The 13,252-nt window shown below is 50.4% G+C and overlaps 1 protein-coding gene across 1 annotated transcript in view; it reads right to left on the bottom strand.

The window, feature by feature from the left end:
* LOC142312419 (uncharacterized) overlaps positions 1–8,331 on the bottom strand; it is a gene marked incomplete at its 5' end in the record, with an annotated part of 43,421 nt that extends 35,090 nt beyond the window's left edge. The window contains 5 exons of the mRNA XM_075351359.1: positions 2,863–2,953; positions 7,556–7,653; positions 7,737–7,860; positions 7,942–8,121; positions 8,251–8,331. Coding sequence (XP_075207474.1) covers positions 2,863–2,953; positions 7,556–7,653; positions 7,737–7,860; positions 7,942–8,121; positions 8,251–8,331 — 574 coding nt within the window. The remainder of the gene's footprint in view (positions 1–2,862; positions 2,954–7,555; positions 7,654–7,736; positions 7,861–7,941; positions 8,122–8,250) is intronic.
* Between the last annotated feature and the right edge of the window lie 4,921 nt (positions 8,332–13,252).

The raw sequence follows: 13,252 nt of genomic DNA, 5'->3' as shown, positions 1-13,252 counted from the left end.
TGGAGACTTTGACAGACTTCTTCTACAGAAGGAGTCAGCATGGATATTCAGAGTGGGCTCCCTTACACCAAGGGGGCTTAATGAACAGCTTTCGTTTAATTGCTTCCTCCCCACTTAGTATAGACAGGGTTTATACTGTTTTAAATAATTCCATTATGCCCTATTCTGGAAGAATACCCTCTTATGTTAGGGGGATGTATCTATATTGATGGATATGATTATCACTAAAATGATGTTTGTTATGTGCTTGCCCCAGGGATCCCTGTGGTGAATATGGAATGTATATGGTGGGTATCTATGTTGTGCTCTCCGTTATAATACTGTAACACTGTACGATATTTAACCTAATTTAATATTGCATCTTCTAGACTGTATTATGCGATTTGAGATATGTATCTGGTTTAACACAGTATGGTGTCTAAATTAATCGTAGACTGCATTGTATATATATCATGCTTATTGCTAGTTTTAGCGATAATATCAAGTGGTTGCTAGATCCATCTGAGGGTAAATTTGAAGGCACCACGCATGCGCACCTAAGTTCTTCTGCAGCGGGTCATGTGATCGTCATCTCTGATGACGCCTGGCGCTGCTGCTATGGAGACCGTGCGCATGCGCGATGGTTCTTTTCTGTAGATGAATGGGTTTGACGTGCGTGCTCCCGTGTGGCGCGTGCGAGGTGCGAGCGCGATACGGGGCATGCGCAGACAGGCACCCATAATGTGCCAATGGAAATGGCCGGTGGGTGTTTTGACCCACTTAGGCCTCCGTCGGGAGCGCGCGATAGGCGCGCGCTGTATCAGGCATGCGCACTGGGTGCTCTGCGAACACACGCCCGATTTGCCTCCAGGTGTATTGAATGATAGATGGTATATATATACCGCAGATGGTAGTGCAGATCCATGGCGATCACTTGGACTGAGGTGGTCATCTGCATGGTATCAACTGCACCACGCTGATCCTGTTCCTGACGCCATGGACCTGCACACCTAAATTCTAATATCATTCTGGGCAAGTACTTCTTTGATATATCTGTTCTTTATTCTATCTTTTTCATGCCACTGTGATAAAGTTCTTAAACTATGCACCTTATTTGTATCTCCATGTTGATATGGTGTATTTGCCTCATAGCCTCCTGATGAACCACACTCACAGTGTGGGGAAACGCGTCGAGGTGGAGTTACTGAGGTGGAATTGTATGAAGGCTGTTGGTTACTCCTATTATAAGGACACCTGAAGAGCAATAATACATCATCTTCTGGACTGTATGGACTGTATGGACTGTCATGGACTGTCATGAATCAAATCTCTGGCGAATAATTAATTACAGCCCATAAGTTAAGTCCTATGCTCCAAAGTGATAACTGTGAACCACTGCCATATTGTTGATTGTATTTGTCATTGACATTTTATATGTTGTATTTGACCACTAGGTCATGGTTTTGTTCTACACAAAGGTGTTGATTTTATTGTAATAAAATTGTTTAATATTGGGAATATTTTGTTTATCATGTCCATGGGTTCCAGACTTAAGGCAGTGATTGCCTCCAAAGGATTCGCAACAAAATATTGAAAATAAAAATATTTTGTTTGGGTTTGGTTTATTTGTCCAATTACTTTTGACCTCCTAAAATGTGGAGTGTTTGTAAAGAAATGTGTACAATTCCTACAATTTCTATCAGATATTTTTGTTCAAACCTTCAAATTAAACGTTACAATCTGCACTTGAATTCTGTTGTAGAGGTTTCATTTCAAATCCAATGTGGTGGCATGCAGAGCCCAACTCGCGAAAATTGTGTCACTGTCCAAATATTTCTGGACCTAACTGTACATCCAACAACCACGGAGTCATCCGAGAATTTTTGAAGGTGGCAAAAATCTGATTTATACTGAAAGTCTGATGTATACAGTGTGAATAGAAAGGGTGCTAGCACCGTTCCCTGAGGGGCACCTACACTGTTCAATAATCTGCTAGACACAACTGCTCCCATCTGTACAAAGTGTGGCGGATCTGATAGGTAGTCAGTTATACAATTTCTCATCCCCTCCTCCACCTTCATGTCAGTCATCTTTTTGTGTAGTAAAAGTGGCTGCAGGGTGTTAAATGCACTCGAGAAATCGAAGAACATCGCTCGCACAGTGGTTCCGTCATTCTCCAAATCTTTTAGGTTTTAGGACGACCTCTCCATGGTGAACGATTTTCACCACTTTGGAGAACGTTTAAGGTCGCTGGTAAGTGTTACACGCTGCAATACCGTTAATGACGCCGGATGTGCGCCACTAACGACGTGACCCCGACGATAAAACATTAACGATATCGTAGCGTGTAAAGCCCCCTTAAGAATCTAGGACGTCACCAGCATCATTGCCCTCCGCTTTCTCTTAGGGGTCCACCATACAGATTAGATTTTATTTGCAGATTAGAGATCTGGGCAGATAAGGGTCAACGTCTTCTAATTTCAGGGGATAGGGTGGATCCTACCTGTAAAGGCCTCGTCACACACAGAGATAAATCTTTGGCAGATCTGTGGTTGCAGTGAAATCATGGACATATTGTTCCATTTGTACACAGCCACAAACCTGGTACTGATTGTCCACAATGTCACTGCAACCACAGATCTGCCGCAGATTTATCTCTCTGTGTGACAGGGTCTTAAGATCTGGCTGAAACAGATCTCATGCCAACAGAAGAACGAGCAATGCCCAAAATAATGGGGACAGTTTTGGGTGGAGGAGCATGAGGTGGTCTAGCAGCAGAATGGTGACAGTATGATATGGCCAGACTACAACCCTGATAAAGCAGCCACAGCCGGTGACTGAGAAGAATCTGTGACTTCTCTGCATTTAGTGGTCACTACTCACCTGGGCGGTCATCTGTAGGAATCTCCTCGTTACTCCGCTCATCACCCCTCACATATGTTTCTGTAGTATTAATATGGGGCAGATCTTCACCCTGAAACAAATATTGTAATAGTCACAGACAGATGGAGAAGTCCCACCTATGATCAGCTCTAATCCTGCAATTTCCACCGCTCTTGTGGCGCCCTGGCCAAGCCAGGTCGTCACAGATAACACTCAAACACCCCCACCCCCATTAGACAGGCATACCAGCCAAACACAAAACCCTTGTTGCCTCCCTCTAGTGTCTGATGTCCACACTAGGTGGGGCGGAGCCAAGCGGTTGGCCCCACCCACCGAGGAGTTCACAGGCCTGGAGGCGGGAAAATTGACAGATAGAGTTTGGAGTTTGAAGTGAGAGGAGTGAGCACTGGGGTGTCTGGGTATGTGGCCCAGGCACTGGCAGCAAGGTTGGCAGACGGTGGTGGCCGTCTGCAGGAGTGGTGAAGCAACGCAGAACCGTAGGACCGGGGTCGGGCGACGGCCCGCCGGTACCGACCGGGGAGCAAAGTGAAGCCAGCACACACAGGCAGGGCCATCGGACCCCGACCAGGCTTGGAGCCGCCGTCAATAGTCAGACCCGAATGTGACTGGAACCCCAGGGGTTTCACAACAGCAAAAGTCCCGATTGAAGGCAACAGCCCACACCGTGAGGGTATACAGCTACCGCCTAAGGCTAGAGACCCAAGGGCCAGCACCTGCGGGCAAACAGGCTCCTTCGGTACCCATACACCGGGGAGCGGACTACCGTTGGGAATCCATAGTAGTCAGAAGGAGAACATCAAGGTGCAGGGAAAGACAGCCGCCATCACCTGTCCGGGGAGAAACACAGCAGCCTGCTGCGGGACCCGTCCATCCAGCCGTTTGGTTTACCGAGGACTTTGTACCTTTCTTGCTGAGTGAGTACACTCGTGCCATCCGGCACCGCGCCGCGCTGTCCTTGCAACCCTGCACCTCACCAACCCTGCCTCCCCGTCACATCATCGGGCCCCGGGACCACCGACCCCTACCCACGGAGGGGGAAACCATCATCCCAGCTGCTCCTTACCATCGCTCCCGGGATCCCCGTCTCCAGCAGCGGTGGTGCCCATCTTCACCACGACCCGTGGGTGGCATCACGGACTAAATCCCCCAAACCAACCACCCTTTCACTCATGGGCGAGGAGCGCCGCTCGAGTCCCCGGATCCGGCCCACCGCTCGAGCCACCGAGCAGCAGCGCCGGACCCGAGCGTTAGCGAGAGCGCAGCAGCGACGGCATCCTCCCCGCCCGCGACACTCTCATTACACAAGTATAACACATATAATACTGGTGGATAAAACAAGACTGAGCACAAGACCTTCACAGCCGTCTACACATCATAGGGCAGTCATGGCGAACCTTTTACAGGCCGAGTGCCCAAACTGTAGCCCTAAACCCATTTTTTTTTTCGAAGTGCCAACCAATCCTATTATGTAAATAATTGATTTTAATCTTACCTTTGCCGTCTTCTCTTCTCTTCAGCAGGGGGCATCAGGCTCGTGCTTACTACACATTGAAGCTGAGCCCCTGCCCTTTCCAGACACAGCAGTTGGATTGATCTTTCTGGAAAAAATTGCAGCATATTAGACAGAGATTTTAGCATGGAATACAATCAGATTTCACCCTGTAATCCACATCTACATTTCAAAGTCTGAACATCGTGAAATCCCATAAAGACGTGCGAGTTGCCCCCCTCCCCTTTCATTGTGTAGTTATCTCCCCTTCCTGGGCCATTTCTTGGTAAACATGTCCCCCATCCTGATAAATATTTCCTACATTCTGGTATATTTGTCCCCATCATGGCCCCATCCTGGTAAATACACCTCATTCTGGTAAATGTCCTCCATCCTGGTAAATTTACCTTATTCTGGCATGTTCCCCCATGCTGGCAAATGTACCCCATCCTGACATATTGCCCATCCTTGTAAATGTTCCCCCATCTCGGCATGTACCCCATTTCTGGTAAATGTCTTCCATCCTGGTAAATGTTCCTGTGGCGCCCTGGACTAGCCAGGTCGTCACAGGTACTACAACATACGCCCCCACCCTGAGACAGGCACATCAGCCAGACACAAAATTCTTGTTGCCTCCCTCCAGGGGCTGATGTCCACACCAGGTGGGGTGAAGCCAGGCGGTTGGCTCCACCCACTGAGGAGTACACAGTCCTGGAGGCGGGAGAAGGAAGTCAGAGTAGTAGAAAGTGAGAAGTGAGAAAGAAGTGAGGAGTGAAGTAGAAGTGTAGGAGCGAACTGACCGTGTCCGGGTGTGTGGCCCGGGCACTAAGAGCAAGGTTGGCAGATGGTGCTGGCCGTCTGCAGGAGAGGCAGATCAACGCGAAACCGTAGGACCGGGGACGGGCGGTGGCCCACCAGTACCGAACCGGGTAGCGAAGTGAAGCCAGCACACACAGGCAGGGCCTACGGACCCCAACCAGGCTTGGAGTCCCCATTAGAGGTCAAATCCGTCAGTGACCGGAACCCCAGGGGTTTCCTAACAGCCAAGACCCGATTGAAGGCAACCGTCCAACCAACAGAAGGAAATACAGCTACCGCCACAGCTAGAATTCCAAGGGCCAGAGACTGCGGGCAAAAGGGCTTCTCCGGCACATATATACGCTGGGGAGCGGGTTACCGGTGGGAATCCATCGGCACCGAACATACACAAAAGGTGCAGGGAAAGGCAGCCACCACTAACCGTCCAGGAGAAGCCACAGCAGCCGGCTGCGGGACCCGTCCATCCAGCCGTTTGGTTTACCAGAGACTTTGCGTACCTTTGTGGCTGAGTGAGTACTACCGTGCCGTCTGGCACCGCGCTGCGCAGTCCAAGCGACCCTGCACCCATACAACCCTGCCTCCCCGTCATCTCACCGGGTCCCGGGACCATCAACCCCTACCCACGGAGGGGGAAAACAACATCCCAGCTGCTCCCTGCCATCGCTCCCGGGATCCCCGTCACCAGCAGCGGTGGTGCCCAACCTCACCACAACCCGTGCTTGGCGTCACGGATCAAATCCCCAAACCAAACTACCCCCTTTCACTCACGGGCGAGGAGCGCCGCTCGAGTCCCCGGATCCGGCCCACAGCTTGAGCCACCGAGCAGCCATCACAGCAGCGCCGGACCCGAGCCTTAGCGAGCGCAGCACAGCGGCGTCCTTCCCCGCCCGCGACATTCCCAATCCTGGTTAATTTACCTCCTTCCTGGTAAATGTTCCCCCATCCAGGTAAATGTCCCCCTTCCTAGCATGCACCCCTTTCTGGTAAATGTTCCCTTTCCTGGTAAATGTACCCTATCATGGCATGTTTCCTCCATCCTGGCATGTATGTTTCCTCCATCTTGGCATGTATGTTTCCTCCATCCTGGCATGCATGTTTCCTCCATCCTGGCATGCATGTTTCCTCCATCCTGGCATGTATGTTTCCTCCATCCTGGCATGCATGTTTCCTTCATCCTGGCATGTATGTTTCCTCCATCCTGGCATGTATGTTTCCTCCATCCTGGCATGCATGTTTCCTCCATCCTGGCATGCATGTTTCCTCCATCCTGGCATGCATGTTTCCGCCATCTTGGCATGCATGTTTCCTCCATCCTGGCATGCATGTTTCCTCCATCCTGGCATGCATGTTTCCTCCATCCTGGCATGCATTGTTCCCCATCCTGCCATGCATGTTTCCGCCATCCTGGCATGCATGTTTCCTCCATCCTGACATGCATGTTTTCCCCATCCTGGCATGCATGTTTCCTCCATCCTGGCATGCATGTTTCCTCTATCCTGGCATGCATGTTTCCTCAATCCTGGCATGCATGTTTCCTCCATCCTAGCATGCATGTTTCCTCCATCCTGGCATGCATGTTTCCTCCATCCTGGCATGCATTGTTCCCCATCCTGGCATGCATGTTTCTCCATCCTGGCATGCATTGTTCCCCATCCTGGAATGCATGTCCCCCCCCATGCTGGCATGTGTGTTCCCCCTCCCCCACTTCATGCTGGCATGTGCGTTCCCCCACCCCATGCTGGCATGTGTATTCCCCCTCCTCCACCCCATGCTGGCATGTGTGTTCCCCCCCCCACCCCACGCTGACATGTGTGTTCCCCCACCCCATGCTGGCATGTGTGTTTCCCCCCCCCACCCCATGCTGACATGTGCGTTCCCCCACCCCATGCTGGCATGTGCGTTCCCCAACCCCCACGCTGGCATGTGCATTCTCCGCCCCCCATGCTGGCGCTGGCGCTGCCCCCATCCCCACCTTGGCACAGCCGCACACGAGTTATAAACAAAAAAAAAGCAACACACAACTCACCTTCCTGCACCCGCTCCCCCGCTGCCACCCTGGGTCCTCAATTCCCACGCGGCCAGAAGACGTCATTACGCCGGCGCCGCTCACTGACGCTCCTCCGTCTCCTAGGCAACACACCTGCGGCCTGGGAGAGGAGGAGTGTCAGAGCGAGGAGAAATGTCTCCTCCGCTCCAACACAGATTTGATCTGTCGGCGCGACTGCACTAGCAGATCAAACCGGCAGGATCAGGCGACAGCACGCGTGCCAGCAGAATGGGCTCTGTGTGCCCCTGGTGGCACGCGTGCCATAGGTTCGCCATCACTGTCATAGGGGGATTTCATGTCACCTTCTCTCCATCTACCTGATGATCCTGAGGAACATTGGGATCTTCTTGGTTACAGTCCTGTGGGAGAAGAGGACGGGGACATCTCTCTGGCGTTGTCCACTTACTGGATAGACCTGGAGGAGACACATACAGGGACGGAATTCATTCCTTACATACAGATAATTATAGGCCGTGTGTATTTAGTCCTGTCTATTACCTGGTGATGTGAGGGGCTGGGGAACCTCCATCATGACGTCCTTGTACAGATCTTTGTGTCCTTCTAAATACTCCCACTCCTCCATGGAGAAATAGACGGTGACGTCCTGACACCTTATAGGAACCTGACACATACAATGATACCGTCACCCCCGATCCCTTCATAGCGTTACTGTATAATGTCCCAGCATTCCCAGCAGTGTCACCTCTCCAGTCAGCAGTTCAATCATCTTGTAGGTGAGTTCTAGGATCTTCTGGTCATTGATGTCCTCATGTATCGGGGAGTGAGGTGGAGGCCCCGTGATTGGGCTCGGGGGTCTTCCCCATCCCTCAGACATAGGGGTCTGACAGCGCTCACTAGAGGTCTTCTTCACTACTGTGTAATCCTGGTTATGGAGAGACACAGTAATAAATCTCACTACAGACATTTCCAGAGTCCTCACCTCTCCAGTTCTGTCCATCTGTTATTCCCATAGATAAGAATGATGTAATGTGACGTCATCAGAATCTCTCACCTCTCCAGTAAGCCGGAAGAGGATCTCTAGGGTGAGGTGTAATATCCTCTCCGCCATCTTGTCCCTGTCCATATCTATCCTTCAAGGAGTAATCAGGAGAATTCTCTTCTATAGAAGATCTTCACTGAGAGGATCCGATATTATAAGGACCTGAATGGGGAGAAGATGACGATGTAACATCATAAAGAATCCGCTGTAATAATACAATTACTGGAGATAATAAGGGGAAACATATAATGAGAACATTCTGGGGGAACATTATACTGTGCGGGGGCAGAAAGGGGCTAAGGACCGAGGGCAGAAAGGGGCCGAGGACAGAAAGGGGCCGAGGGCAGAAAGGGGCAAAGGACCAAAGGCAGAAAGGGGCTGAGGGCAGAAAGGAGCAGAAGACCGAGGGCAGAAAGTGGCTGAGGACCGAGGGCAGAAAGTCCCTCGACGCCTTCTCTCTATGCTCCATTCTATCGGCCTAAAGGACACTGTGCTCTCCTGGTTCTCTTCCTATCTTTCTGGCCGTTCATTCAGTGTATCATTTGCTGGCTCCACATCTTCTCCTCTCCCTCTCACTGTTGGGGTCCCTCAAGGTTCAGTCCTTGGCCCTCTTCTTTTCTCCCTCTACACTGCCCCAATTGGAATGACCATCAGCAGATTTGGCTTTCAGTACCATCTTTATGCTGATGACATACAGCTATACACCTCATCCCCTGAGCTCACCCCCGCTGTACTACAGAACACAAGTGACTGCCTGACTGCAGTTTGCAATGTCATGTCTGCTCTGTATCTGAAACTTAACCTTTCCAAAACTGAACTTCTTCTTTCTCCTCCATCCTCCAACCTTCCTAAACCTGATATCTCCCTCTCTGTGTGTGGCACAACGATAAGTCCTAGGCAGCAAGCCCGCTGTCTGGGTGTTATACTTGACACTGATCTCTCCTTCACCTCCCACATACAATCTCTTGCCCGCTCCTGCCGCTTGCACCTCAAGAACATCTCTAGAATCCGCCCCTTTCTCACTATGGAAACGACAAAAACCTTCACCGTGGCCCTGATCCACTCTCGCCTTTAATACTGTGAGGCTGTGTGCACACGTTGCGTTTTTTACCGCGGAAACGCTGCGTTTAGAACCGCAGCGTTTCAGTGGCAAATTGCATGCGTTCAGCTTTCCCAGCGAAGTGTATGAGAAAGCCGAAAAATCAGTGCACATGCTGCGTTTCTAAACGCAGCGTTTTGGATGCCAAAAATCGGTGCGGAAAGAAAAGCAGCATGTCACTTCTTTTGTGCGGTGTGGCTGCGTTCTCTCCCCCATTAAATCAATGATGTGGGTCAGAACGTAGCTACACCGCAGTGAGCTGCAGTTTTGTTGCGATCCGCGGGCTTTGTCGGCACACAGAACGCAGGCATTTACCTGGAAGTGAGGTCAAGAGGTTTCCTGTTGACCTCACTTCCTGGCAAAGTCCTGGAAAGCCCCCGGTGTCGCCAAAGTGCCCGCCCCGACCCCCCTCCCGAAAATCCAACATGGCCGCGCGCACAGTAGCGCACCGGCCGCCCTGCTCCTCTGTTTCTGTCGCATGTGCCTTGAGACATGCGACAGAAAAATGCCCCCCAGGCCCTGCCAGGTCACCCCCTATTCCCCCGGTATTCCCCCTCACCTGTCCGGTCGCAGCGCTGATCCCCCGCGGCCCCCTCCTCCTTCACAGTGCACGCTGGCCGGTCACATGTGCAGAGCAGCTGACAGCCAGCACTGTGTTCAGTGTGAGCTGTGCTGGCTGCTCGGCAGTCTGCAGCTGTGACCCGGGGAGAGTGGGTGCAGATTTTTGGCACCCACTCTCCTCAAATGGAGGGTCTGCCCTCCTAGAAAATGGGGGATACGTTCCCTGAACGTGCCCCCATATTCTAGAAGGTCCAGAGGCGACGTGGGACGTCCAAATGGATTTCTGCGGACCCATTTTTTTCAAATTTTTTGATTAAATTGGAGAACAAGGGAATGATTTGGGGAGTGTTTTTTCTAATAAAAATTTTTTTGTCCTTTTTTTTGCTTTTGTTTACTGTCAATTAGTTATGTCTGGTATCTGATAGACGCCGTGACATCACTAATTGCTGGGCTTGATGCCAGGTGACATTACACATCTGGTATCAACCCCATTTATTACCCCGTTTGCCAACGCACCAGGGCGCGGGATGAGTTGGGGCGAAGCGCCAGGATTGGCGCATCTAATGAATGCGCCACTTCTGGGGCGGCTGCGGCCTGCTATTTTTAGGCTGGGAAGAGTCCAATAACCATGGCTCTTCCCACCCTGAGAATACCAGACCCCAGCTGTCAGCTTCACATTGGCTGGTGATCTAATGTGGGGGGACCCCACGTTATTTTTTTTTTTAATTCTTTATTTATAAATAAAAAAAAAAAAGCCTGGGGAGCCCTCCAAATTGATCACCAGCCAAGGTGAAGCTGTCAGCTGTGGTTTGCTGGCTACAGCTGTCTGCTTTACCCTGACTGGCTATCAAAAATAAGGGGGACCCCACGCCATTTTTTTCATTTTTTTTTTGGATAAATACTAAGCTAGGCACCCTTTAGTGCCACATGAAAGGTACTAAAGGTGCCAGCTTAGAACATGCAGGCGGGGGTGGGACGTTATATATATTTGACATCCATTCATCCATTGACGCTTTTTAGGCTGTGTGCCCACAATCAGGTTTTGCAGTGGTTTGGGCGCTGAGTGTTTTCCCTGCGTCCATAACGCTGCGTTGTGCAGTAGAAGCACAGTGGAAGGATTTTTGGAGATCCCATGCCCACTGTGTTTCTTTTCTCCGCAGCATAAACTGACCGGTGGCGTGGCTTCCCGAGCCTCAGCATGTCAACTTATGCTGCGGCGACGAGAGTGTTCTCTGCAGGTAGCATAGAGCTCCACAGCAGCCTGAACCCAAATCGTGGGCATGGGCAGCTGCAGGAAGGCTGGCACTGTGTACTAGACGCCGTGTCGCTGGATCATGGCCACATAGCCTTAGGCCTCTTTCACACGTCAGTGATTCTAGTACGTTTGTGCTTTTTTTTAAACGTACCAGAATCACTGACATACGCAGACCCATTATAATGAATGGGTCTGCTCACACATCAGTGATTTTTCACTGCACGTGTCTCCGTGCGGCGTACCCGCGTGTCCGTGATTGTCGCACGGAGACATGTCCATTTTTTTCTGGCATCACTGATGTCCCACGGACCACGCAGTGGTGTGGTCCGTGAAACACGTGCCAGAAAAAAACGTGCTTTTAAAATAAAAATCATTTTAACTCCCCCGGCGTCCAGCGATGTCCTCTGCAGGCCGTGCAGCCTGCTGCTTCTGAGCCGGCTCATTATTGTCACGCATATTCATTATGCACGACACAGCCGACCCGGAAGCAGCTGCTGCGGGGGTCAGCACCAGCCGGATGCTGCACCGCGGGAGCGATCAGCACCATGGAGAGCGGGAGCGGGTGCAGGTGAGATGATTACTGAGTGCAATCATGGGCCACGGAGAACGGAGCCCGGATTGCACTTAGACAACCCACGTGTGCCGTGATTCACGGCACACGGAGGGACATGTGCGTGTTTTACACGCCAATGAAAAACGTCAGTGTTTTTCACTGACGTGTGAAACGGGCCTAAAAGTGAGAATATTGTTGCTACAGCAACATTTTGGGGGAAGTAGCTGTGGATTCAAAATGCTTAATATACTACTGAATAAAATCCTTGAGGGGTGCAGATTCCAAAATGGGGTCACTTGTGGGGGTTTTCTGACGTATAGGTACCCAAGGGGCCCTGCTAATGTGACATGGTGCGCGAAGTTTATTTCAACTTTTCCAAAATTCAAATGGTGCTCCTTCCATTCCAAGCCCTCCCATTTATCCAAACAGAATGTGGAGAAGGAAATGACATCACAGGTTTTTTTTTCCAAAGGTCTGTGTTCAACCAACTTTATTAACACTGACAAGTCTTAAAAAAACGCACCTAAAAAAACGCATGAAAAACGCATGAAAACCGCATGAAAACCGCATGAAAAACGCATGCGTTTTCGATGCGTTTTTCTCAAAAAGCATTGTTTACAATTCTCCCCTCTGCCAGAGGGTGCGTTTTTTTCCGCGCTGAAAAAAAAGCAACGTGTGCACATAGCCTGACTCTCTATTAATTGGTCTCCCCCTAACTAGACTCTCTCCTCTACAGTCCATCCTTAATGCAGCAGCCAGGGTCACCTATCTGGCTAACCGTTACGCGGATGCTTCTGCTCTGTGCCAGTCATTGCACTGACTGCCCATATATCACAGGATCCAATTCAAACTGCTTGTTCTCACCCACAAAGCTCTCCACAGTGCAGCACCCCCCTACATCTCCACCCTCCTCTCTGTCTATCACACCACCCGTTCTCTACGCTCTGCAAGCGACTTTCGACTAACATCCACACTAATTCGAACCTCCCACTCCGGATCCAAGACTTCTTCCGAGCTGCACCATCCCTCTGGAACACTCTACCCCAAGAAGTTAGGACAAAGGACAACTTACTCAGCTTCAGACGCACCCTAAAGACGCATCTTTTTAGGGCGGCCTATCACACTCCCTAATCAGATTCGATTCACATAGTCCCTCTACAACTTCTCACAACATAACTCCACATCAAACTCCATGGCACCCAAAGGCATCTCAAGGCTCTGGCCAACTGGTCCAGGAAACCACTATCTAGCCCCCATTTCCGTGAGATGGCTGGATTGTCATTGTAAATAAGCACTTGAACCTTGCCTCTCCCCCCATCTCATTGTAGATTGTAAGCTCTCACGAGCAGGGTTGTGTTTTTTCTTTTTTTTCCCTCTAAATATTGTATTTCTATAACTGTTACTTGTTTGTATATGATCCTCCTGAATTATAAAGCGCTGCAAAATATGTTGGCGCTATAGAAATAAAGATTATTATTATTATTATTATTATTATTAAAGGGGCCAAGAACCTAGGGCAGAAAGGGACCGAGGGCAGAAAGGGGCA

The sequence above is a fragment of the Anomaloglossus baeobatrachus genome, chromosome 5 (assembly GCF_048569485.1).
Source record: "Anomaloglossus baeobatrachus isolate aAnoBae1 chromosome 5, aAnoBae1.hap1, whole genome shotgun sequence".
Classification (NCBI taxonomy): Eukaryota; Metazoa; Chordata; class Amphibia; order Anura; family Aromobatidae; genus Anomaloglossus; species Anomaloglossus baeobatrachus.
Note: the sequence above shows the minus strand (reverse complement) of the source record. Positions and strands in the feature narration are given on the sequence as shown.